The 27,020-nt window shown below is 35.8% G+C and overlaps 1 protein-coding gene across 2 annotated transcripts in view; it reads right to left on the bottom strand.

Annotated features, from left to right (window-relative positions):
* LOC149801917 (putative G protein-coupled receptor B0563.6) overlaps positions 1–27,020 on the bottom strand; it is a 117,896-nt gene that overhangs the window by 9,333 nt on the left and 81,543 nt on the right. Inside the window, exon 1 of one of the 2 annotated variants that reach the window (XM_089956302.1) lies at positions 24,307–24,604. The exons of the other annotated variant lie outside the window; for it this stretch is intronic. Coding sequence (XP_089812428.1) covers positions 24,307–24,516 — 210 coding nt within the window. The 5' untranslated portion in view covers positions 24,517–24,604. Of the gene's footprint in view, positions 1–24,306; positions 24,605–27,020 lie in introns of those variants that run through there. 2 annotated transcript variants of the gene reach the window in all.

Here is a 27,020-nt window from a genome sequence, read left to right as displayed (position 1 = left end):
CATCTCAGTCATAAAGCAAAATATTCTGACTGTTGTAACCATAGTAACCAACAAAATAACTAACATTTTTATGCTGGCCTTCTAGCGAAATGAGCTACTCAGACAGAACAGTGATGTGTTCGGAGATTTACCCATGTTAACTAAACGCACAAGTACTTCAAACATACACTTACAACGCAAGGCATGCAATATCGCACCGTTCCAAGAAAAAACTCTGGCGGAATGGGTACATTTTGCTTAGATTTGATGTTGAAATTGAAAGTACGAAAGTACATCGCTGCTGAAATTTGACCTGGATCTGGCCATCTGCATTCCTAGTCATGTGACTACACAACTCTAGCAACCTACATATCAATGACATCAGAGGTCATACAGTCACGTGATATCAAGAATAAACAATTTCTAGTGTTGCTGTATGAAAAGAAATTGAACATATAAATGAAAGTCACGTAATTTTTATAGAAAAATGAAGAAAAAAACGTAAACTTCTCAAAATATTTATTGTGAAAACAACGACCGAAAATCTGTAAATGTTGCAGCAATTTGAAGAAAACCAGATTCTCTACGCAGAGAGCACATGTCGATGTGGTAGTCACGTGTCACCAACAAAAATATCACTCACACGTGCTCGGTACTTCTTGAAAATGGTTTTCTCCACCCTTCAGCGATACCGACAGTGATGTGTTCGGAGATTTACCCATGTTAACTGAACGCACAGGTACTTCAAACATACACTTACAACGCAAGGCATGCAATATTGCACCGTTCCAAGAAAAAAACTCTGGCGGAATGGGTACATTTTACTTAGATTTGATGTTGAAATTGAAAGTACGAAAGTACATCGCTGCTGAAATTTGACATGGATCTGGCCGTTTGCATTCCTAGTCATGTGACTACACAACTCTAGCAACCTACATATCAATGACATCAGAGGTCATACAGTCACGTGATATCAAGAATAAACAATTTCTAGTGTTGCTGTATGAAAAGAAATTGAACATATAAATGAAAGTCACGTAATTTTTATAGAAAAATGAAGAAAAAAACGTAAACTTCTCAAAATATTTATTGTGAAAACAACGACCGAAAATCTGTAAATGTTGCAGCAATTTGAAGAAAACCAGATTCTCTACGCAGAGAGCACATGTCGATGTGATAGTCACGTGTCACCAACAAAAATATCACTCACACGTGCTCGGTACTTCTTGAAAATGGTTTTCTCCACCCTTCTGCGATACCGACAGGTTTCTGGTCGTTGTTCTCAGAATAAATATGTTGAGAATTAAGTGTGCATTATATTTATTTACAAACATTAGGTGACTTCTATATAATATGTTCAAATTCTATGTACAACAACTTTAGAATTTGTTTATTTCGAAATCACGTGAATATATGACCTCCGATGTCATTTACATGTTGGTTGCGAGATCTGTATAGTCATGTGACGCGGGATGCATATGTCCAGATCCAGGTAAAAATTTCAGCAATGACGTACTTTCGTCTCGTCTGTCAGGGGATTAAAGAATTGACGAATGCTATGCTCACGACTTTTGAGAAAATAAATCATATTCCTATCGATTTAATGTAGGTATATCTCGATGAAAGCGGGGAAGAACTCGTTTGATATGGCTTGTGAATAAGTTTCGGTCTGACGGCCTCGACGTATCCCTACGCCATGTCAAACTCGTTCTTTCCGTCGACCCATAACAAAACACGTATACAGTTTTGTGTATGTATTGTACTGTTAATCATATTGATAATGTTTTCATCAACATAATACCCGGCAGTAACCAACAGTAATACATTAGGTATTCATTCATAGAAGTACATTACTCAGATTTAATCAATACACAAATACTTACTAGGTATATAAATGACGATCCTTTCAAGTCAATGTTTCTCGTTTGTCGACAAACACTAGTCATAAAAGCCAACACAACGTGTATTTTTTAACTGGTACAGTATTAAGGCTATAATCTCAAAGACGAATGGAGGTTATAGTCCGAAAAAAGTTATTATTTTCGCTTATCTGAAACAAGTCCGTTACCCTTATATGACAGTTACTGCTAGCGCTAATGTTGCAAATGCAAATAAAACACGGTTTGGAAAATTGTACCAAGTTCTGGCAGATTGTCACCGTACTCTTATGAGCATTCTTAGTGCCAAATCATTACATAAATTAGTAAAATTCCTTATCAGAATCGTTTCAATTTTCTGGCAATAAATCAAACTTTTGCTATTTTGTTGTAAAAGTCTAATATCTGGAGTAAATACACGTATTAAATGTTATGGCAACCGCACGCAGTAACGAGTTATTTGAGTGGTTTTATAAGATAAACGCTTTTAGGACACACGGTACTAATGGTATTGTAAAATGGGAACCAGCCTGGAAATGGGTGAACGTAAAATAGAGTATACATGGGTTTGGTTGTTGTTGTTGTTATTGTTGGGTTTAACGCCATTTTTTCAGAACAAAATAGGCTATACATGGCGGCCAGTATAAATGGTGGAGGAAGAACCTGGGAAAACCCCCAAAAGATCCACCGACCAACAAGAAGCTACTGGCATGCTTACTCACATACCCACATTGGCCGAATCCGAGACTCGAACCCACGCAGACAGAGGTGAGATGGCCTTGATCCGTAATGGTGAGCGCTTTAGACCACTCAGCCACTCAGGGCCCCCTATATGGGTTTGGCTGGCCAGGATTGGTTAATAATGTAAGTTATGTTTTAGGAAAAAGAATCTTTTTAGAGCTTATCCTAGCTATAAGTGCCAAAAAATAGAGACATTGTTTTATCGATGAAAATTTAGTCCTTTAACAGTCTTGAGTTTGGAACACTCATTACTAAAATTAGCAACAGACTCTTTGGTGCGGAATTGAAAGCATGTGTTTCAAACACAAACAGGTTCAGAAAATGCCGCGGCTCATATCCTTTCCTCTACACAGAAGCTGACATCCAGGTTTCATCTATACTGATAAATATAGGTTTGATAATGAGTACTCAGAAATCTTAAGTTACTGAATTTTTAATATCATGGCGTTTGCATAGGTTTACTATGGGAACTGAAATAGTACCGTGAGTCCTATATACTTAAAGAGTTATAAGGTTCCGAATAAAGATATGTTTTTGTGGGTTTCACGTCATGCTTTTAGAAAGTGATAGGTTTCACATGGCGACCAGTATGTTTGGCAGAGGACGAACCAGGGAAAGACCCGGGAAGATCCACCGACCCATGGGAGCTACTGGCAAGTTTTCTCACGTATCCTCATAGGCCGAGACTGAGACCCGAACACACGTGGACATGGTGAGATGGCAGTGATTGGTAAAGGCGAGCTGTTTAGACCACTTGACCACCCATGCGCCCTGGATGAAAGGAAATACATAATGTTTACTGCCGCAATTTGTCTCATTCTAACCCTTAATACATGTTTTCTTTTTTCATGTATGTATGTATGTATGTATGTATGTATGTATGTATGTATGTATGTATGTATGCATGCATGTACAGATGTTTATTAATTATTTCAGTTTTTCTGTCTAACAATGTCTGTTCGACTCTCGTGTTATAGTGAAATGCATCAAAAACAGGTTAAAAACAAGATGAAATGGAATTTACGAACCGAGCGGAAATACACAGAATGCATTGCTCATACAATTGATGAGCTCTGGTGTGACTCTCATAATCCTAAATAAGAACTTATTCTGGATGATTTCGAGACAGACATAATGTTGATACCGGCAACCACTGGCATGATCAGTCTTAAATAAAGATATGGGGTTGGTAATTTGAAAATTTCGATAAGGGTAGGCCAAGACAAATGTATCAAAATGTAGAGATTTAGCTTCTCAGCAGCTTGGTACTGGCATGCTGAATGTGTCTTCTGATAGTTTTAAATAAAAAATAAAAATTTTGTTAATGGAACGAAATGTGTCATGTTGTGCCAGTATCGAGTCAATTAGTCAATCCTTATATACCTAATACCACAGATGATCTAGCAATCAAGTATTCAGTAAGACAACCTCACTCAGTGTTTCAGTTAGCGCCTCTACTATCTTGCTATTTGCAACAAATCAGGACATCATCCTTAGACCGACCAACTCGGCGGACACGTATATTAGAGTCCAAAAAATAGTTTCAAACACTTGGCGCCTTTACCTAATTTGTTGTAGTGGCTTGCTAAGATAAATATAATAAATGTCTTAGTTGTATTTTGAAATAAGCAAACATTTCGCACGAAATGTGTTAACATGTGTTTTCGTACAAGGTACAAAAAGTTATCCATGCTCATTGGAGCATTTCCGTTTGTCAAATCTTCCGTTTTGGAGTTGCGTAGCTTTTGTTGTCAAGATCTCCAATATTGTTGGTAAGTACATCTTGAGTGTAGACCGCAATCCTATAATGCCTAAATGGAAGTGCTCTTTTTGAAGTAGCGTTTTACGGTACCTCAGCACAACAGATCCTTGGGGCCATAGAGAACGATCACGGACCCTGGGATAAGAAACACCTGGGCCTCTCCTACTTCTTGTTCAAACAGAATTTTTCTTTTTTAAAATTAAAAAGTTTTGTTCGGCACAGGCCCCTTTACGGGCCCGGGCGCCAGGGATATATCCCCGGTTATCCCCTCTCTTATCGTCCCTGCAGGTGATTTATGGAGCCTATTAAAGGTAGATGTTCGAAAAATGCAAAACTTAATTGCACAAAGCCCATAGACGGATAAACCCTTCAAAATGAATGTAAACCTGAAGTACCATACGATAAGGTACAAAACATAAAAGCTGTCAAAATTATGTTACCTGTATATAAAACAAAACATAAAAACTGTTACAATTCTGTTACCTGTATATAAAACAAAACTTAAAATCTTTAAACATTAAAAAAAATTGGTTGCTTAAACCATATTCTCTCAATAAAATCAAAACTTTTCTCAGCTAGTACGTCCTGGTACAGTTTAGCTTTTTTAAGCAGTTCACGTCAAAATACTTCTGTTTTGCAGGCTGGACTCGACATACTCGACAAGAATGTATGCTCGACTGTCAGTGGACAGTAGCAGGATACACACTGTGGATGAGATTCACACTTCGGCAGGTATGAGTGAGTCCGGTATGTTTGACACGTAATTAGCACAATATTGAGCCATCTCTCCGATTCGTCTGATACTCGATAAGCACTATACCACCCCATCTCTCGGATTTATCCCATACGAGGGACAACATTCTCCAGCAGTTTTCATTGGATATAATTTGCCAAGTGCGACGGGCATGCTGATTCACAGAATATTTGAAGTGATCACACGACACATTACGGAGTAGAGTATCATCTATGTTAAACAAATAGCTAATAAATATCGTTCCGCCTCTTTACGTTTACTCTACATGCATGGTTAAAGAGATTGGGGTGATCGACCAAATCGAGCAAACGGCGCGATGTAATTATAAAAATAATGATTGTTTCGACCTGCTCCTTGGACATCCTTCTCAAATCACATCTGGATTGTACACGTAGTTCCGGTGCAGATTCATCGGACATCTCAGAGCCTTGAATGGAAGGCGATTTTACGTGGTGATCCGATCAAAAGCTATTTTTTGCACAGATTCTACTTTCAGTTTGTGTATGCAAAAGTAGGGATCATAAACGAACACAAAGAGTGTTTCCAACAGAAGCACACAGGATCATCGGTAGGCCCTATACCGCTTTACATCGGTATTTTTTCTGGTCTTCATACCGCAGTACTTTTTCACTGTACCTGTACTTCGGTAGTTTCCATCAGTAAGGAATGTGATGAAATTGCAAAGAAATCTTGTTACTAATTTAACGATATTAAAAGTATGTTTTCATTTTTCAAGACAAAATAGATCCAAATATTTATTACACTTTTTGTAATAAAAAAATAGTTGTATTTAACACAAATTAAATCAAATGAACCGATAATCGCGTGTTTAACACGTGTCACCTTTGCTAACACGGTGGCTAAATGGGATGTTGAGAAAGAAACTCAGGCTAAAACCAACATTTGGAAAAATTTCGGATTGAAAACAAACGTTGTTGTTTTTGTTGTTGTTGTTGGGTTTAACGCCATTTTTCAGCTCACGATAGGCTATACATGGCGGCCAGTATTAATGGTGGAGGAAGAACCCGGGAAATCCCCGGAAAGAACCACCGACCCTCGAGAAGCTTCTGGCAAGCTTTCTCACATACCCACATTGGCCGGAAAACAAACGTAATTCTTGACTAGTGTAATTGAATGTGTTACATATATGTATTCTTTCATAAGATGGATAATCGTCCGAAGATTTTCATGAAAGCAGTTTATGCTCTGCTTGAATTTTAAGTAATTTCACTTGCTGACTAAATATTTTCGCGTTTGTTGAGCAAGTGTGTTTTATGTTTGCTGTCCCTCTTTGACAAATATCTTGCCCGGGTGTTTTGTATCCCACTCAAAAGTTTCCCCGCCTATTGTATCAATTGTGTAGACAGTACCATTGTAGGCTTCCGTGTCAACGGTTCGTATTTTGATCAACATGCTCTCTAACGTCAGTAAAATGTCTTTGGAAATGTTCATTCGTACGGATACCGTGTACCAACATTTGCAACGAATATTCGTGCTATCCTCACGACGACCGATAAATGCACCAGTAACGACACTCCACACAATTACCGCTCAGTAAGCGCCTGTGCTGCTAACTGGCGATTTATTATCTAGTTCTGGATATTCCCTACATCGACAAGTTTGGAGGACACTTCTGTCTTAAGAGTAACAAAATAGTTCCAAACATCTTGCCCTATTATGTTATTTGATAATTTGCTCAGTCTTGATTGTAATTTAACTAAGCGAAATTCTTCGTAAAAACGCGCCCACTTGTGCTTTTGCAAATTTTAAAATTGGTCATGATCATTTGAAATCTTCGCTGTCAAATCTTCAGTTTTGGAGGTGAAAAGTTTTTAATTTAATTTCGGAGGTACATAAATCTTGCACTTAGTCTCCATAATCATAATACCTAAATAGATATGATTGGTTTTAAAAACAACCACCGGAACGTATGAAGTTTATGAGGGACAAGTCCAAAATATTCCGATGATGTAAATTCTGATGAACATAACACATAGATAAGATTCTGGTCTGGGGTGGCCAACTACTAGAATGTCGACTGGCAACAAGACATCTAACCCAATAAATCAGTCCCCAAACCTGCATTCATATTAATGGATTACCCGTCAATATCAAAATGGGTCGATATTTGTGACTACAAAACACCACATAAATGGAAATTGATGGATTATCGTTTAAATTCTGTGAATTAATTTTATTTAACGAGCACAATAAATGTTAATGCTAAATATAAGAAATATATTACAAAGAAACAATTGTGTGGTAACTGGTCCAGTCAGAAATACAGCAAATGACTGCTAACATGAAACAGAAGACAATTTCGGCAAGTCACAGTGGGTAATTTTCTACACGACATAATGAATATGCCTATTAAAAGATCTTCCAAAGTTGACACTACTGCAGGAGATGAAGCTTTTAAAGTCTAACATTAAACCCATGGCCACATTAAGGCGACAAGTGTCCCTGAAGCAATTTCAAAAAGAGCTTCCCCTCCCAAATACCATATCACTGTGTCCCCCCCCCCTTCCCAACCTACATAGTCATCAGTAAATAGCACTTTGACCTGTTGGAGGACTACTGTCAGCAAAACTATGTCATCGTAATCATAGAAGGTACAGAAAGTAAAAGTGATATACATTTTTTGTCATGCTCCGCTCCGTATCTGGTGTTTTGCTTTACTTGTAGAGCAGCTTTGTTACTACTGCTGCATGTACGGTCATGTGTGCATTCTCCTTTGTCATTTACGCTTGTACCTATAACACGTAAATTACAATGACCTCTTTTTCTTTGCTAACGTGGCTGTGCCGAGTCTTTAGATCATATGCCGGCGAGGCAGGTGAGACATAGCATTCTACAGAATTTCCAGTTGGTTCATTTGTAGCAGACCATGAATTTCTAGTCCCATATTATGAGCAAGAATGAGAAGCGTAATCTTTGATTTCACGCACTGGCAACATAGTTTTAAGTTTCTGTAATGTAATTTCACTGGCGTCCATTCTGGGTCATTTTCTAAAGAACCAATTTTATTGTCGGCATTTCTATATACGCTGACTTATGTCTGAGGGATCTAATTTAGTGCAGAGGTAATTCACCTGAGATACGCGCAAAATTTTAAATAAAACGACTACTCCCGGAACACACTCTAAACTCGGGATTAAGTAATCGCCAGTGGCAGGCTTTGTCCTTGTTCTCCTTAAGGCTTTATATTTTCAAGAAAGTTTATAGCCTACTTAACACTATAATTCATCGTCTTCTAAATTAAATTATCAGTTTTTGTCTTACAATTATGTCATTAAATTTGTAAAAATTGTAAGCAAAAACTTGCTAAATAATTTCACAAATGAACTCTTTTAATACAGACATAAAATCACGTTTAAGTTCACCTTTTTGTTGTTGTTGGATTTTTTTTTAGAAAGGGTGCTGGGGGCTGGTTTATTTATTTATCATGGTATGACGTTTAGTGTACACAGATATTGACTGTGAGTGACGTAATTCGGTGACCCAAGGTCGGGACGAAAGTACCAAGAAGGGAAGTGATTTAAACTCTAAAACCTGTAAGATAATATTTTTTCATATATACCAATGAGGCATGTTGTCCTTTACATTTATGGAGCAATTATGATCTATTAATAAATAAACGAACTCAAGGACGATGTGTATAATCCTCACATGCTAATTTTACGGCTCATGGCGAAGACCAACGACGATTCTTTTTGTTGTTGAGTTTAATTATAGTGGCGTGCTCACAACTGTGCATGTGCCACTTTTTTTCTGACTGCACCGCAGCCTGCTAGTTGTTTCTGGGGAAGGGAATGGTGCCACCTCCCCCAGGCTTTTATGGGTTCAAGGAACCCTGATAGTTTGGCCTCAATCTGTGGGTCCATAAAGGTCCCTTACAGGTGAATGGTTGGCTGTCATTAGTGGGACGATTCTTAGTGAGATTGGTTACAGTTTGATAGTGTTTCTCCGGACAGACTATAACAGGTTTGCAAAAGTGAAGGCTATATTGGAAAAGCATGGCAGAGCTCTAAAATAATGAATCGGGAGCAGAAAAATCAGAAACTGAATACAGGTATTTTCTCTTGTTGGCATGCACCTTACAAAGATACAATCTAGACTGAATAGTTTGGATCGTCCTGTGGGGTTTGAATACATGTTACTTGGAAAATAGTGGCATTGCTCTCAATCAATCCCCGACAGTGTTCTTTGTCTCTGAAAGCAAGCGAATAAATCTGTCTTAAAAAATGTGGAAGTCACCCTTACTGCCAAAGGTTTTGTTGACTGTATTAACTGGAATCAAAGGCTATTTTAACCACAAGACATCACCAAAATGAGAACACTGGATGAAAGTAGTGGTTGTTCTTGTGGGCTTAACGCCATTTCCAGCACAAGATATGCTATACATGGTGGACAGAATACCTGATGGAGGAAGAACCCAAAAAAGACCGGGAAGAAAGGGGAAAAAAAAAGGAGGTGGGGACCAGCCATGAAGAACCACCGACCCAATGGTAGCTACTAGCAAGTTGTCTCACATACCCTCATAGGCCGAGCCGGAGACTCGAACCGACGCGGATGCATGCGAGATGGCAAGTACTTTAGTCCACTTGTCACCCCCCCCCCCACCTTTCGGGCCCCTCTGGATGAAAGTAAATACATAAGGTTCTTTTGCAATCTGTCTCATTCCAACTCTAAACACATATTCTCTTATTTCTGTATGTATGTATGTATGTATGTATGCATGTATGTATGTATGTATGTATGTATGTATGTATGTATGTATGTATGTATGTATGTATGTATGTATGTGTGTGTGTGTGTGTGTGCGTGCGTGCGTGCATGCATGTATGTATGTAGATATTGCACGTTGGCCATATTAATTCAATTTTTAGAAAAATCAGCGCTTTTCTGTATTCATCTTTGTGTCAGCAGTCAATCCAAAAGTCCGGATTTTGCCAAAATATTTATACATTTTGTCTGCCTGGAAATATACCGTTAAGTATTTGCGACTTTATGATAGGTGCATACCGAACTAAACAAGACTTCCTCGAAGGGGCTGACGCTCAACTGCTAGAAAAAAATATTCTGGTAATCCAAGATACGATTATTTTCTTCTTTATAAGTGGTGAGCGTTGAAGCCATTTCTGATATTTTTGAGCGAAACTGTTTGTAAATTAACTACTGTGGCAACTATAATGAATGTACGATCGACACCATTTTCACAGGTGTAGTCCTGAAACTGACAATCTCTGTGCAGAAAACCAACAGAACCAAGGTCCTTGATAAAGTGAACAGTAGACACTGTTGCTTCGCAATTTCGTCCAACGTAATTTTCAACTTTATTTGTATGATCCCCGTGTCTGAATATTCTCCATTGTCAATTAGCATGTGCCTACGTGGTAAGAATTGTCGAGACAACTAAAACCTTTGTTATGTGTGTCGCGTTTTATCTTGTATACTAAATTAAACCGCCAAATTAAAAAGTATGTTTATTTCCTCAATTTAGAAAAAAAAACCAATAACAAAACAAATCAAACAAAACTTAAAATCATTTATATGAAAATGTGCTATCAACCTCCCCCCCCCCCACGCCACTCACACTCAGAGAGGAAAACGTACACTGCATCTGAACTCAAAAATGCTTGTGTATAAATAGTTTCATTTTATACAGTTTATATAATTTAAATGCAAATAAATAGTTGGACATTTAAACAATTGTATGTCAGTTTGAATTGCAATTGTAGAAATACTGTAACATTCTCTCGTAACGTTTGCATTATGTGTACGCATTGACTACTACAGAATACAAAACGCATGAATTTCAAAACAAGATATGCGGATAACAACGATATGTTAGAACACACACGAACATATAACGGCTAAAACGTAAACCGAAAATGCAAAAAAAGAAAACGATACAAAACAAACGATAAACGATGAGGTTCTAGCGTAAATGGATACGCTCAAAATAAATGAACTGGTTGTAGGCGCGAGGCTTTGAGGCGCCCGGGGTTAAGTTGTTTTGTGGCGCTTCTATCGATGTGTCATGGGGCAACATTCTTTATTGGAGCCCCTACTTTGCCACAGAGAACAGTTTGTATCACCCCCACCACCACCCCTATAATCTGAAGACCAACTTCCCCCGGCTGCCACTGGGATTGTAAATACTTCTTATTCTATAATAAATGAAAAACGAGAAATGACGAGAGCTAGCCTAATAAAGAAACGTGTGAGAAATACATAAACGGTAAACGCTCGGATGATAATTATCAAACGCAAAACAAACGCATTTAAATGTATTATTGGTCTATATAAATGTTTTAGGGTCTGGATTAAATTGTCATTTACAAATCGTTATCGTCATCACAGTCGCCGTAGTCCAACAAATGCGCAAACACAAACTACGCTTGAAAACAAAAGCGAATTATATACCTGATATTAGTTAAGTATTTTTAAAAGAAGCAATGTGTGGTGGATCGGTCATTGCCAACCCTATACGGTTTGGTTACTTCCAAGCAATTTAAACTTACTGATGTGTCTACGAAAAATATTAATAATTACTACTTATGTGAGTCAGAACTGCACTATGTTTGCTATTGCACTATGTTTGTTATTTAGTTTTTTATCTTAAGCATGTTTCTTTTATAAATTTGTATTCTTAACTTGTTCTGACAGAATTCATGTGCAAACTGGCTCCTTAAAGACTCCGTTTTGCAATGTTTATATGCGGACCACCTATTCTATTCAGAAAATTATGTCGTATGAATCAGAATTCGCATTGGTTAAATTGTACGACGGGAATCGGGTTACATAGGTTACATTTTATCTTTGACATCACACAAGAAAACAATGGTTGGCAAAACACAATATTATCGTTATATCCAATAAATAAACTGGGCGTGATCAAATAGCGGAGGTCAAGTGTAAACTCGTCGTGATTGACGGCGTTTTACACGAAGTTGACGTTGTCCGAACGTCAGCAAATTTCGTCATAAATACCAAGCATTACACATCAGCTGACATTTTTTAAAGTATGTACTAAATGCTAATTTTTTTTACTCATAATTTATGACATAATTTATTTGTTACACGATATGCATGCATAGTATTCGATTGCAGATAAATGACTTTAGTGCATCTCTCCTCTTTTTCATTTGCTTCTTCCCCTTCTAGCATTACTAAATCAACTAATGATACTACTACTACTACTACTACTACCACTATTTCTGCTGCTGCTGCTGCTACTACAAATACGTCTGTATCTATCTATCATGTCAGTCTGTGTTGGTATGTGCGTGCGTGAGTGCGTCCGTCCGTCCATATATATATATATATATATATATATATATATATATATATATATATATTATATGCTAAATTCATCATCAGGCTTAAAAACATTATACATGGAAAGTCTCTATTTAATAATTATATTTTCTGGACTTTCGTAATTTTCTAAACTTTGAGTTCCTACAATACATACAACGAGTATGACATGATAGAAAAGTCTGTATTGAACAAACACGTACAATTAGTGTTTTTAACATTTAATTAAGACTTAATTATGGAACAAAAAACGGAATACATGAGATAAAGTGAATATTACAGAAATGATAACATTGTAAATATTTATGAATAACAAATTAATGATGGTTTCAAAGTACGTGCGATAACGACAGAAATGCACCAAATACTTTGGGTGATATAAACTGTTATTATTTGGGTGTTATAAACTGTTATTATTTGGGTGATATAAACTGTTATTATTTGGGTGATATAACTGTTGTTAGTTGGGTGATATAAACTGTTATATTTACATTTTCTCTTTAAAATATGAAGTATGAGTCATAGTAACGTCAATATGTTTTTTCGTACACGCCGCATTTGTTATATCTGAAGTCCACAGCTGGTGGTGAACAGGAAGACATTTTAACAAAAATACATCGAAACAGCTGTTTCACTGTAAATTATTCAATGTACCCATTGTTTTGTTTTTTGTGATAAAGCTATGTTATGAGAACCACATATTTTCAATATGTTTTTGTCATACAATAGGAATTTTGAGTTTCCGTTGATAATAAGGTTACGATTCTAGGTCTAAAACAATGAAGTTTAGCAAAATCAACAAATAATTTATTCTCTGAGAATACAAATTAAAACTTCAAAAGACGAAGTAGCTATGCGGTTTTAATTCCAAGGCTGACCGATAGTTTCTATCGAAAGCAGTGTCCTCTCAATATATTTTAACACTTTCTGGAGCTGAAAACACTGCGTCTGATATAAACAATTCGGTTCTCTATTTAGTGATATTCCCTTCGACTCATTTACTGTGATACTCTGAGGATCATTTAGAAACAAAACAAAACAAAAGGTAATGGAGATATGGCTGTACATTACACGAGGAATGTAAGCTCAAAACTTTCAAAACGAGGCAGCCAGAATCGGAACTGATGCAACAAACGATAGCATGGGAATGTCACGAATCCACCGCACAAAAGGAGTTGAAAGAAGTATTAGATTGGACATAGAATAGTCCCGCACAGGCCCGGCCCTAGGGCAAGGCGAACGAGGTAACCGCCTTGGGCCCCGCTCTTTCAGGAAATCAACTCCACAATGCATTTGTTTTGCTTGGGGTCCCGCGCCCATCGCTTGCTGCCTAGGGCCCCGCATACTGCCTTGGGCTCCGCACATCCTAGGGCCAGGCCTGGTCACGCAGGCTACATTTGACAATGGTATAACATCCATTTACATGTGAGAAAGACAGTATTTATATTGGACAGAAATAACCCTTGAAATTTACGTTTTACAAAGGTATAACATCCATTTACGTGTGAGAAAGACGGCATTTTTTAATATATGCTCATTTTTTTTCTCTGTTAACTTTACATTGTCAGAATCGTTCAGTATTTTACGATATTGCACACCTTCATATTGCATTCACGTGCATAAAGGAACTACTTTCTATTGTAAACAAACAATGGACGCTGACGCCAGCACTTTTGATTTGTAAACAAATCATGTACACTCGCGTAGAAGGCGCTTTACGTTGTGGTTGTTTACATTTGTTTCTGAATGAAGTAATGCAGATGTTTCGTGGACTGCCACATACCAGCTGTTTTGGCACATTCCTCGTTAACTTTTTTGATACAATCTTTCGGATTTAGGCTAGCTATACAATAGACGCATGAAAGGGTCCTTACAAATAACATCCAAGTGACAAGGCATAAACTGTCTTTCTTAGCTGGTGATAAGAATGGCAAAAAAATACTTACAGTTTTGCATCCTGAATTTCCTCAAAATGTGTTTTCTTAGTTTTGCAAATCCGAATTACATGAGCCATGTCATAGGTTCTCAATCTTGATTACACATTTCGAAATTGTACTGTAATTTCGAATATAAGTGCAATTACATCCTCCTTACTGCACTCAAAATAAAATAAGCATTAAATTCCATAAAGTCTTTTTGATAATTGCAATTGAAAGACTTCATATTTTTCCCACATTATGATTTCAAACATTCAATGACAGAAACAGAAACACATTTGCAGATGTCAACATGCTTCTCCCTCGCTTCTTCAGTATGATGTATTTCATGTGGAATTGTCACATATAAATCCAGTCCATAATCACGAAGTTTCTTAGAATCGAAACAAATACCAAAATTTATTCATTCCAGATCAAATGGAAAAGTTTTTGCAATGCGCATTCATTCACAATGTGACTCCAAATTTCAATGTTAACTAGACAAGCCAATTTCTTTCGAAATTTATGTCGAGCGCGCGACTAAGTTCAAATTTATCTGGGCGGAGTTATGTGAACAGTAATAATGTTGCTGTTGTGTAATGATGAATATGTGAGTGTGTATTAAGCTGGAATACGGCATACATTCAGTTATTTTGTTTCTTGTTCTGTATTGTGTTAATATAATTAAGCATTAGGTAGAATAAAAAAATGAGCATATAATAAAAAGGTTACTGCATTTGTATGAGAAATTATGAACTAGTTTTTTGGATGGATATAGTGCACTCCCAAGATCGTGCAGTATTTCATCAGAAAAACTCGTACATATTTTCTCATACAAATGCAGTAACCTATAAATATTGGATAGAAATAATCCTTCAAATCTACATTTTGCAGAAAAGGTATAATGTGTGTGTGTGTGTGTGTGTGTGTGTGTGTGTGTGTGCATGAAACAGATGGAGAGAGAGATAAATACATACATACCTGAGGACAGTTGTTTACATATCTTGATAAACATTGGAAAAGGAATTGCACACGCCATGATTTGAATATTAGTTATTTTGCATACATGTATGGAGAACACAATGCTTTAAATGTACATAATAAATATAAAACATACTGTATTTATACATACATACATACATACATACATACATACATACATACATACATACATACATACATACATACATACATTTTGTTAATAGAAAAACAAGGCAGGAAACGGAGGTTTTTCAGGTGGAAAACTTATACGCCTTACCATCTGATATAACTTCGACAATGATGCTCAAGGCCCATCTCAGCTATAGCTAAAACTACGATGACGACGATGTTGATAGCGATGAATGATGGTGAGGATACTGATAGCTTGACATACTAAATCAACAAAAGCTCAGTTAGAACATATATTATGTACCCTCCATTACCCATTCGTCCAGATGGAAAATGTGACCATTAACAAATCTCGTAAAGTCTCGCTCGCTCTAACTATACCTAGTTTATTTGGTCGGTTTTAGAAACATGCTTTATCTTATATTTTACTTCCACGTCCAAAGATTTATTGATCTTATACAAAATTTCAAGCACTGATGGTTATGTCAATGGGTGAACATAAATCATCTAGAAATTATAAGTACTGAAAATAATTATTTCTTCTTACGATTGGCAAATTCTAATCCCTGGGATTACGCCATGTCCAAGAAAGCCGAGAAGTATAATCTAAGTGTATTATAGACAAGATGTTCTCCACATGCACCAAAATTACAAGAGATTTTCAAATTTGTAAACAAAATTGAAGGTATTCATTTGGAACATCTCAAGCAAATGGTGAACAAGATGCATAGATCCATTAAAACAGTAGGGGACTGGTTTAAAAACTCAGTCTATTACACACGGATTTCATTAACAACATCCAATTTGCCGAAAGTCGGTCTGATTTAAATATGTAGCTATCCGTCTCAATTTAAAGTGGTGCTTGCCACCTGTGGGATTCTGACAAGCTTGGCTACACTTATGTCTGACATGCGGAATTCTGAGAAGCTAGGTTGCACTGGTGTCTGACATAAGGAATTCTTACAAACTTGGCTACAATGGTGTCTGACATCCGGAATTCTGACAAGCTTGGCTACAATCGTGGCTTACATGCCAGCTCTACACACCCTTATTGTAAATAGTTTAACAGCAAAGGGGACCAGGATTAAACTAAAACCACAACCTGGATTAATTTATACATAGCATATTACACAGGTCGTTCTCGCTGTATTTTCACAGAAGAACAGTTTAGCTTCTTGACTGATATAATTTAGAAGTATTTCAAATTTGTTCTTACTGAAAATTTGAATGGTATAATATTTAGTCTAATAGTAGTACAACAAAGATACCCGTTGTTTATTGTTTTGTTGCTGTTTTATACCATGGTAGCTGCGTTGAAAATAGCAGAATAAAAGAAAAGATGAATAAAATATTGTAAGCTACCGTAATATTATCGGACTGGGCAAAAAATGCGACATCTTCCCTTATATTAGGCTGCCCACCATCATGGCGGTCCATAGCAGGCCGCCTCTTATATATTTCCCAATAACCAGCAGCTTTTCTGCCCTCTGGCAGATTGTCAATGGGGAAGTATGACAGTGCAATGAAATAATACTTAGAAAATCTGAAATCCGCAGCAAAAAGCCTGCCACCGTACTTTTCTCAGTCATTGATTTATCGCGAGTTTTCCCGTCGTACTTATTCCACCTACCCCTCCTTGGTGTTTAAAGTTCTATACTACTGTTACATGTTTGGGTTTGGCACATTACTAATTAATATCCTCTTCATTGAATAAAACTATAAAGAGAGGTGTAGTATAAAGACAGGCATGATACATAGAGGCATGATATTAAGAGAGACATGATATTAAAAGAGGTATGATATCAACAGAGGTGTGATACAAAGAGAGGCGTAATATCAAGAGAGGTATGATATCAAGAGCGATATTATATAAACAGAGATATCATATCAAGAGAGGTATGATATCAAGAGCGGTATTATATAAATAGAGGTATGATATCAAGAGAGACATGATATCAAGAGAAGTATGAGATAAACAGATACGTGAAATAAAGAGGGGTATAATATAAAGAAAGATATGATACCAAGATAGGTTGATATAAAGAGAGGTATGAAAATAGTGAGGGATGTTATCACGAGAGGTATGATATCATGAGCGGTATGATACAAACAGATGTGTGAAATAAAGAGAGGAATGATATACAAGGAGGCATAATATCAAGAGACGTATGATATAAATAGAGAAATGATATCAAGAGAGGTATCGTATCAAGAGAGGAGTAATATCTAGAGAAATATGATATTACGAGTGGTATCATATAAAGAGAGGCATGATATAAACAGATGTGTGAAATAAAGAAAGATATGATATAAAGAAAGGTATGATACGAAGGCAGGTGTGATATAAAGAGAGGTATGATATAAAGGGAGACATGATATCAAGAGAGGTATGATATCATGAGAGGTATGGTATCAAGAGAGGTATGATACCAAGAGTTGTATCTGAAGAGAAGTATGATATCAAGACAGGTATGATATAAAGGGTGGTATGATATCAAGAGAGGTATGGTATAAAGACAGATATGATATTAAGAGATGTATCTCAAGATAGGTATGATATGAAGAGAGGTATGATATAAAGGGAGGTATGATATCAAGAGAGGTATGATATAAAGAGAGGTGTGATATTAAGAGAAAAGTACTATCAAGAGAGGTATGGTATCAAGAGAGGTACGGTATCAAGAAAGGTATGATACCAAGAGATGCATCTCATGAGAGGTATGATATAAAGGAAGGTATGATATCAAGAGAGGTATGATACCAAGAGATGCATCTCAAGAGAGGTATGATATAAAGGAAGGTATGATATCAAGAGAGGTATGATATCAAGAGAGGTCTGATATAAAGGAAGTATGATATCAAGAGAGGAATGATTTAAAGAGAGGCACTATCTCACGAGAGGCATAATATCAAGAGAGGCATGATATAAAGAGAGGTATTGTAGAAAGATATGATATCAAGAAAGGTGTAATATCAAGAGAAGCATGATATCAAGTGATGCATGATATCAAAAGTTTTATGATATAAAGAGAGACATGATAGCAAAAAAGGTATGATATCAAGAGAGGCATGGTAGCAAGAGAAGTATGATATCAAGTGTCTGAAATCAAGAGTGGTGTGATATAAAGAGATGTATGATACCAAGAGATGTATGATATAAACAGATGTGTGAAATACAGAGGTATGATATAAACAGAGGTGTGATATAAAAACAGGTATAATATAAAGAGAGTCATGAAATAAGGAAAGGTATGATATCAAGAGAGGTATGAAATAAACTGAGGTATGTTATGAAGAGAGGTATGATTATAGTACCTTGAAGAGCATTAACATTTTAGTCTTTGGAAATAGCAACACTAATAATAATAACAGGGTATTCACACTGCCGAGTTTTCACGGAATGTGCGTAGTCTGCCATTCTGCCAGATATTTCTCTACATTTTTAAACCTCTGGAAGTTCTTCACACTTTACAGAACTTTCTAATCGCTCTTGTGCTCAAAATGACACAGTTTCAGACTTTTGGAAGTTATATATAATCTTTTAGTAAGGCTAGATTGCAGGTCAAGTTACATTTTTGGAGAATATGAACTAACCATTAGCTCTTCTTCTTAAAATCGAAAGCCTACCATAAATACCACATTATACGCAAACACAGAGTTCAATTTATTAGAGAATTAATTACTAGGTCGTCATACGAGTGTGTCTGCTACACACGAATGCAAATAACACCGTTTGAGTAACACCACTTTTCGGTGATGTGTGCTTAGTCGTGAGGGAATATGGGCTCGTGTGCAGGCAAGGCGATGGGTGCCGTTTACCTGCAGACCTGGGTTCGAATATCCGTAGAATACGAATTAAAAATTCTCTAACCTGTATGATAGTATTATTAGTATTATTAAATTCTCTCTCTCTCTCTCTCTCTCTCTCTCTCTCTCTCTCTATATATATATATATATATATATATATATATATATATATATATATATATATATATATATATAGAGAGAGAGAGAGAGAGAGAGAGAGAGAGAGAGAGAGAGAGCGAGTATCAGTGATATTCACTCTTATCACAAAGATACAAAAAACATCATAACACCTTGTGGAGGGCCTTAGCTCACAGCTAAGTTAAAGAAGCTACAATAAATGGATTTTCGTAGATTGCTGGAGTGAAAATTTTGAGTTTTCAACCTTCAACATTTAAAGTATATGTCCCTGTCAATCCATTGGAAAAATTCACATGTTACGCAATGTCGAAATAATTCATTCATATCATTTAAAATTCGAATTCGTACCTTCAAGCATGATGTGGTGAATAGCAAATATGCATAAGAGTCGTATATAATTTTAAACTATCCCAAAAGAGTGATAAGAATTAAGGGCAGTTTCGCGAGAAATGAATTGTTCAGTGCTGCTGCTCATAGGTTTTACATATATATAAAGAAAGTGAAATACACCAGGGTTCCATGAGAAAATATACAATGTTTTCCTCTGTGTAGGTGAAATATTATTCTAAATAACAACAAGAGTGGTGGTCATAAAAGAGCCTACTTTTGGATTATGCAAATGAAATTGCCCCACCTCCTGGGCAAAGAACAGTGCAAGATGATTGTCAACATCTGGAAAACAATTGCTTTCCGCGTTTAAATTGCTACTATTTTTGGATTTTGATACGCTGAATAGCCAAGCGCTGGCACAAACTGCATACTGGTTACATCTACAGCACAAGATTTTGATCAAATTAATTGCCTGGCGGGAATATTCACAGATTCCTTCTTCATGCAATAAAGGTGGCTGTCAATTAGCAAATTAAACCACTCCCTTCAAATGCCGTATGCAGCATTAGTTTTGTTTCTATAATGTAGTCTAATTTTATTAAACGAACTTGCTTGAAAAAGAGACGCAGTTTAGTCCTAATTAAAACAAGCCAATTGTTCTGTCTGGATGCTGATGTTTTTAAGGTGTGTGTGTGTGTGTGTGTGTGTGTGTGTGTGTGTTTAACGGTACTTTACTACATTATTGGCTATATTATGTTATTGACCATATCCCTGGAAACAATACCCCCGCAATCTTTTGGATTACGAATACGCAGAAACAACTGAACCAAATGCACATTTGCAAACAAAAGAAAAGAAAGTAAGAACGAAAAATGACAGTTTTAAAACTTTTGTTTTAGGTTTGTCAAAATTCCTTAAATACTTTACTGAACTGTGTTTGTAATAAAAGGCTAAAAACATACTCCATATTACTTGTTTCGTGTCATGTCTAAATTCGCGGTAATTGGAATCATCTGAGTATTTCCTAACTTCGCTACAGTTGCTGCAATAGCCAGCACAAGTACACGTGATAGTGTTCCTTGATAGCAGAACTTTGTTCTTAGATCAGTTTCTTACGAAAACTGAAATGAATTCAGTGTACGCTTACCATCTTTTTCTTTCATTACCACTGACCCCCCCCCCCCCAAAAAAAAATGACCGATAACATTCATCAAGACAATTCTTTATGCAGAAGCATCTCCCTTTCTGGTCTTCTGATTCAAGCGCTTGCGCCGAGACGTTTCAATGGTCGCATGATTCACATCCAGTTTAATACATCTGAATGGGCAAGATATAAAAAGGTAAACACTTTTGTTTTCTGTTGCTTAATAGGTCTAATATAAACATAAAGGGGTTTATTTTTTAGTGCTTTAAAGATTGGTCATGATAATAAATGCATACCATAAATATCATATATATATATATATATATATATATATATATATATATATATATATATATATATATATATATATATATATATATATATATATATGTATATCAGCATGCATCTATCTGACTCAATGCATATATACTTGTATAATAAATGCGTTCCTTAAGAAAAGTCCCTTGAAGGGACAAATGCTCAACTGGGAGAATTTTTTTCCTAACATTCAAGAAAAGATCATTTCTTCTTTTTAACTGCTGAGTACTGAAACCATCTCTGATAATCTTCAGCCATAACAAGACTATCAAATTAGCTGTTGTGTTGGACATATGTGATAATAATAGTCAGTTCAGGGGGATTAGTGACAACAAGGTTTTTCGCGATAGGCATCATGTCAGTCATATTAGATGCAGGACTGGCACCATTTTGATTTAGGACCAACTATGTATCATACGCATTCTATTGGTGAAACCCGGTGTTGATATAGCCATCCATTTAAAAGAAGTATAAATAAATATGTTCATGATAGCCACCACGGTGGCGATAATGATGGTAAGTAATGTTCATTTAGGCCAAAAAAAAGACGCCATAAGACCTCTTCTAATGAAAATCCATGTCAAAATGACTGTCTCTTTAAAATGGAGCAGCTAAAGCAAGATTTTCGAGATGGTCACATACTGGACATCTGATCAGCTCCATTTTAATTTATGATCAAAAAAGAACTTTATATGAAATCTTGTAGTGAAAACACTATGGTGACAAATCATGCAGGACAAATAGCGATAAGACGATTTTCAAGTTGGCCACAGTGAAAGCCTTATTAGAGCACAGAACAGACTCATTTTAACTCAGGACCAACTGGACATCATAAAAAGTCTTAAGGTGAAAATTCCATGTCATTATCACTTTCCGAACAGCAGAAGTAGCGATAAAAATATGTTCTTGCTGGCTGCTGTGGTTTCCATAGTGGACATCGGATTGAAATCAGTTTCAAGTAGGACCAAGTAGACAACATAAGAAGTCTTTCATTGAAAATCTCATAATGATACGGTCATCCATTCAGGAGAAGGAGTGATAACAAGTTGTTGAAGATGGTCGCTGGTTGTGGCCATATTGGATGTTATAGCCGTATCATGTTCATTTAAGATCAGCTGGACATCAAAAAAAGTATTTTGTTAAAACCCCATGCCAATATAACTTTCTGTTCAGGAGGAGCTGCAATAACAAGATATTCAAGCTGGTTACCATGGCGGCCATATTGAACTTAAGATCGGCACCATGTTATTTAGGAGCAACTAGACATCATAATAATTTTTTGGTGAAAACCCTTGTTGATATAACCACCCATACAGGATGAGTAGCGATACCAATACTTTCAAGGTGGCTGCTGTGGCGGCCATACTGGATCCAGATCAGCAAAGGTTTAATTTAAACTAACTAGACTTATAAGTTTTTTATTATTGAAAACTCCATGTTGATATTGACCATCCATTCTGGAAGAATGGCGATAACAAGACTTTCAAAATTGCTGGCGTGGCGGACATATTTAAAACTAGATCGGCACCATATTTATTTAGATTAGTTAACTATATATCATAAGAAGTCATTTATTTAAAACTATATGTTAAAATGACCACCCATTCAGACACGACATAGATAACAATATTTTCAAAATTGTTGCCCTGGCGGCCATACTGGATATCAAATCGGTCCGATTGTCATTTAGGTCCAGCTAAACATAATATGTAGACTTTTAATGGAAACGATTTGTTGATATAACCATCCGTTCAGGAGGAGTAACCATAACAAGATTTTAAAGATGGTTTTTGTTCCGGCCATATTAGATTTGCGAACAGCACGATGTTTAAAAATATATGACCACTAAGACGTGTGTGTGTGCATGCGTGCGTGCGTGCGTGTGTCTTTTCGTGGCAATCCTGCAAGTTGTTTGGAGGAATAGCGATAATAAACTTGTGCTAACGGATGAACGAACGTCGTCGAACAGACAACGGACAATATAACATGCCATAAGCTATTTTGATATATGTCCAGAAAAATTAGACAAAATTATATCTCTTTCTGTCTGTATCTGTTGTGTAAGTGTGAAGGATCAAATCTATCTTTTTAATGATATAAGACCAGAAAATAAACTAATAAATATGCAAATGTTCAAACGTTTCTAGATTTGATAACATCCCTCAAGGTACTTTAGGGATTAGCAAAAATGGGGTGCAATTCCACGGGGAGTGAAAACATTACATCAGAGGATAACCATAAACACATTCACACATAACATTTAGATGAAATAAATTAAGAAAATACTATTAAACAGAGCAATTAACTTTCATGTTGACAAAAGTGCAAGGAAATAACTTTAAAATAATTTAAGAAAGAAATTACATTTTTATGGTAATAAAATTTATTTTGGAGTAATTCAATCCATTAACATTTAACTATATTTTAAGCTGATTCAATAAACTCATGTTTGGTGTTTACTTACCGAAATATATTGGTAACTTGCATATTTTCCTATTATTCCAGAGTTTTGTTCAATAAATGTAGCAAAAGTATCGACAACAGATTAATGTGTTAAATATACCTGAAATAGTGAAAACTGTATTTGTTTCCCTGTGTTATATAAGATTAGAGACAAATCCCGTTTTCCTTGGGATCAGAACTCCGTAGCTAGAAATCGAAATCTCTTACTCTTTCCTTCAGAACTTAGTAAATATATTTTGTAAAATCTTCATAGAATTCTTTGAATATCTTATAGCATAAACGATAAATACCGCGAAAATAGGAGGGGCATAGCCCATTTCATACCGAATTTAACCGAGTTGCTCTGTAATTATCCGAATAACCTCCCGAGTTACATTATACTCCAGCCAATCAAACGCTGGTGGGAACATGTACATAACAAAATGACGTCCATTGTTGTTTATAAATATTTCAGAAATAAAATTAATTAAATTATTGAAATTTATATGTAAATTATCCACAGACTTTCAAAAACAAATCTGATAAACTCATATGAAACGCATTTTATTATAGTGACGTTTCGGATGCACATAAATAGTTTGAACAACTTGCTCTTTGCCTGTCAGGATTAGATTTGTTTACTTCGACACCGTTTCCTTACTTACATGTACATGTTCAGATGTAAACAGCTCAAAGCTACTCTCTCGTATGGGTTTGAAATCCGCCCTGGTTTCCAGAAAATAAGACAGGATAGTTCCAGTATTAAATTCCGTCAATATTTGCTGTAGCATCGCTGTTGAATATACATTTTTCAACTCGATAAACGATGTTGAAGTAGTTACAGAAGTTGATGCTGAGGCTGAAGCGTCCGCCATATTTTGCCCACCACCTATCGAGTGCCTATTACGGTCAGCTGATCACCCTCCACGTGATCAAAATTCCGAGCAAATTACGAAGTTCACCGAAGTCTGCATGAAATGGGCTATAGCTTTACATTTCTCTTACTAATGACACTTGTGAAGTCATCTGATTTGTAGAATATACAAGGATGTTACGACCTTGTTTGAAAAATATCAATACCTTTCTTCTTATAGGATATTTTGTTTCCAAAGTTAACGGCGTATTCCAGCGAAAATGTGAAGTAGAAAAGATGAAAAATAATAAAATGAATGAAAGAAAATGTATTAGAAATATCAGATGATTGTGAGACTGATTGCATAAGCTCTTAGAAAAAGGACAGTTGACATATGTAAGGGGAAAATAAAATTTTTACATCGAACGTTTTTAAGAAGAACACTTACTGATGCTGATTTACTATTTGTTTGAAAACCAAGAAAATAAAATTATCAGAAGCAATTTACAATTTCAAAAGCATCATAACAATTGATGTACGAACATTACAAGTTAAAAAATACATGGCCACAGCAAGAGGCTGTTAATGACTAATGTACATTCATTGTGTTTTAATGGTGGGGTTAAGGACAGCATTAATTATATAAGACTCAAGTGACTAACCAATGGACACCATATCTGGTATCCCACAAAAGACACCAAATCCGGTATCCCACAAAGGACGCGATATCTGGTATCCCACAGAGGACACAATATATGGTATCTCACAAAGGACACCATATATGGTATCCAACAAAAGACACCATATCCGGTATCCTTCAAAGGACACCATATATGGCATCCCACAAAAAAAAAAAACATCTCTGATATCCTACAAAGGGCACTATTTCTGGTATCTCACAAAGGACACCATATCCGGTATCACAAAAAGGACACCATACCTGGTATCCCACAAGGAATACGAAACTTGTCGGATTTTTTTTTTTTTACAGATTAAGCGAACGACGTACCATTAAAGAGTTATGTAAAAGGTAAAACTTATTTATTCAGTGCTGATAAAGACGGAATGAAAGTTTGCTACAGAATGTAACAATATGTCATAAATTAAAAATTCGAAACGTATACATTACTATCACGATATATACGTACATTATACTACTGAAGCAAATTATACGCAGTGACTGATTGTTGGCGAGCAACTACACTGTATCCTTTTATTTCTTCTACATTTTCCATTACTTTTTTTTTTCTTTACTGTAACAACACAACCATAAAACGTGTATTATCTGAAATCTTTTATTAGAGAGCTGTACTTTTGAACGATCCCCGGAAGATGCATTTTAAAATATCCACCGCTAAAAGCTAGGTTTTGCACTTATTTGCATTCTTGTTCATAAATTAATATAACTTTATTGTTGTTGCATAAGGTCATTTGCCCAAGTACAAAGTTATAATGAGGAAAATATATAACTAGGGTAGACACACATTGGTATTTTCCAAGTTTACAATATGGTTGTAAGTCATATAATCACATACATATGACAGAATATAATTACACAATTTGTATTAATTACATACATGACAGAATATAATTACACAATTTGTATTAATTACATACATGACAGAATATATATAATCACACAATTTGTAACATATTTTCCTCTGCTTGAAAGCGCCATATACGAATTGTGCAATATTCTGATTACCTCTTCAGATTTGTTACAAAATAAGTTGCAAAAATATTTCTTAAGATGGGTATTCAGTAATTTGGAAGAAACATAAAATCAGAGTCTATAACAATTATCTTTAATTAATTACTTATATTGCAAGTCTTGCTGTCCAGAAATATTGAACAGATTATATAGATGTAGTTGATGATTATATTGATGTAGTTGATATATTTTTGTAAGCAGATTCATCAGATCTGGCGCAAACAGTTTTTCCGTAATTGATCACTTCAAAAATTATGTTTTGCATTCTGTGTATATTTATCTTCAGGTAAAATCGATGATATTAATAATAACAAATGTGATTTTAATGTTTACTGGAGCATCTGATACACACTAAATATATATTTTTGAGCATGACCATTTTCCTTTCTGTTAAAAGTTCTCGGTGAATACGGCATTGCACATAAGTTAATTTATGACCAGTACCTTGAAATCTGTTATTATGTCTATTTCTTAAATCAAATCAAGTACAAACACTTATGTTACCAACTTATGTTTTTTGCGTGTTTTCTCTGTTCATTTTATATCCATTGTTGTAAGCATTATATACTTCCTGCTATGCTGTGCACACGCTTAGAGGTTTCGAGTTAAATGTTCCAACATCAATCTATTTAAATGTCTTTACTTTCAAAACATTGTTAAATTTCTTCCTGACTGACTTTATTATCTCTTTGTATCTATTATACTCAATGAGGATATAAAAAAGCAAGCTTATCCTGATCGATTTCAATCTCGTTTATTGTTATCCGATTCATACCGACTGTACTGATGAACTCAATGAACTTTGTCCAATAAAT

This window comes from Sinohyriopsis cumingii, chromosome 4, assembly GCF_028554795.1.
Source record: "Sinohyriopsis cumingii isolate HCF-2022 chromosome 4, ASM2855479v2, whole genome shotgun sequence".
In the NCBI taxonomy this organism is placed as follows: Eukaryota; Metazoa; Mollusca; class Bivalvia; order Unionida; family Unionidae; genus Sinohyriopsis; species Sinohyriopsis cumingii.
This window is presented reverse-complemented; position numbering and strand designations above follow the sequence as displayed.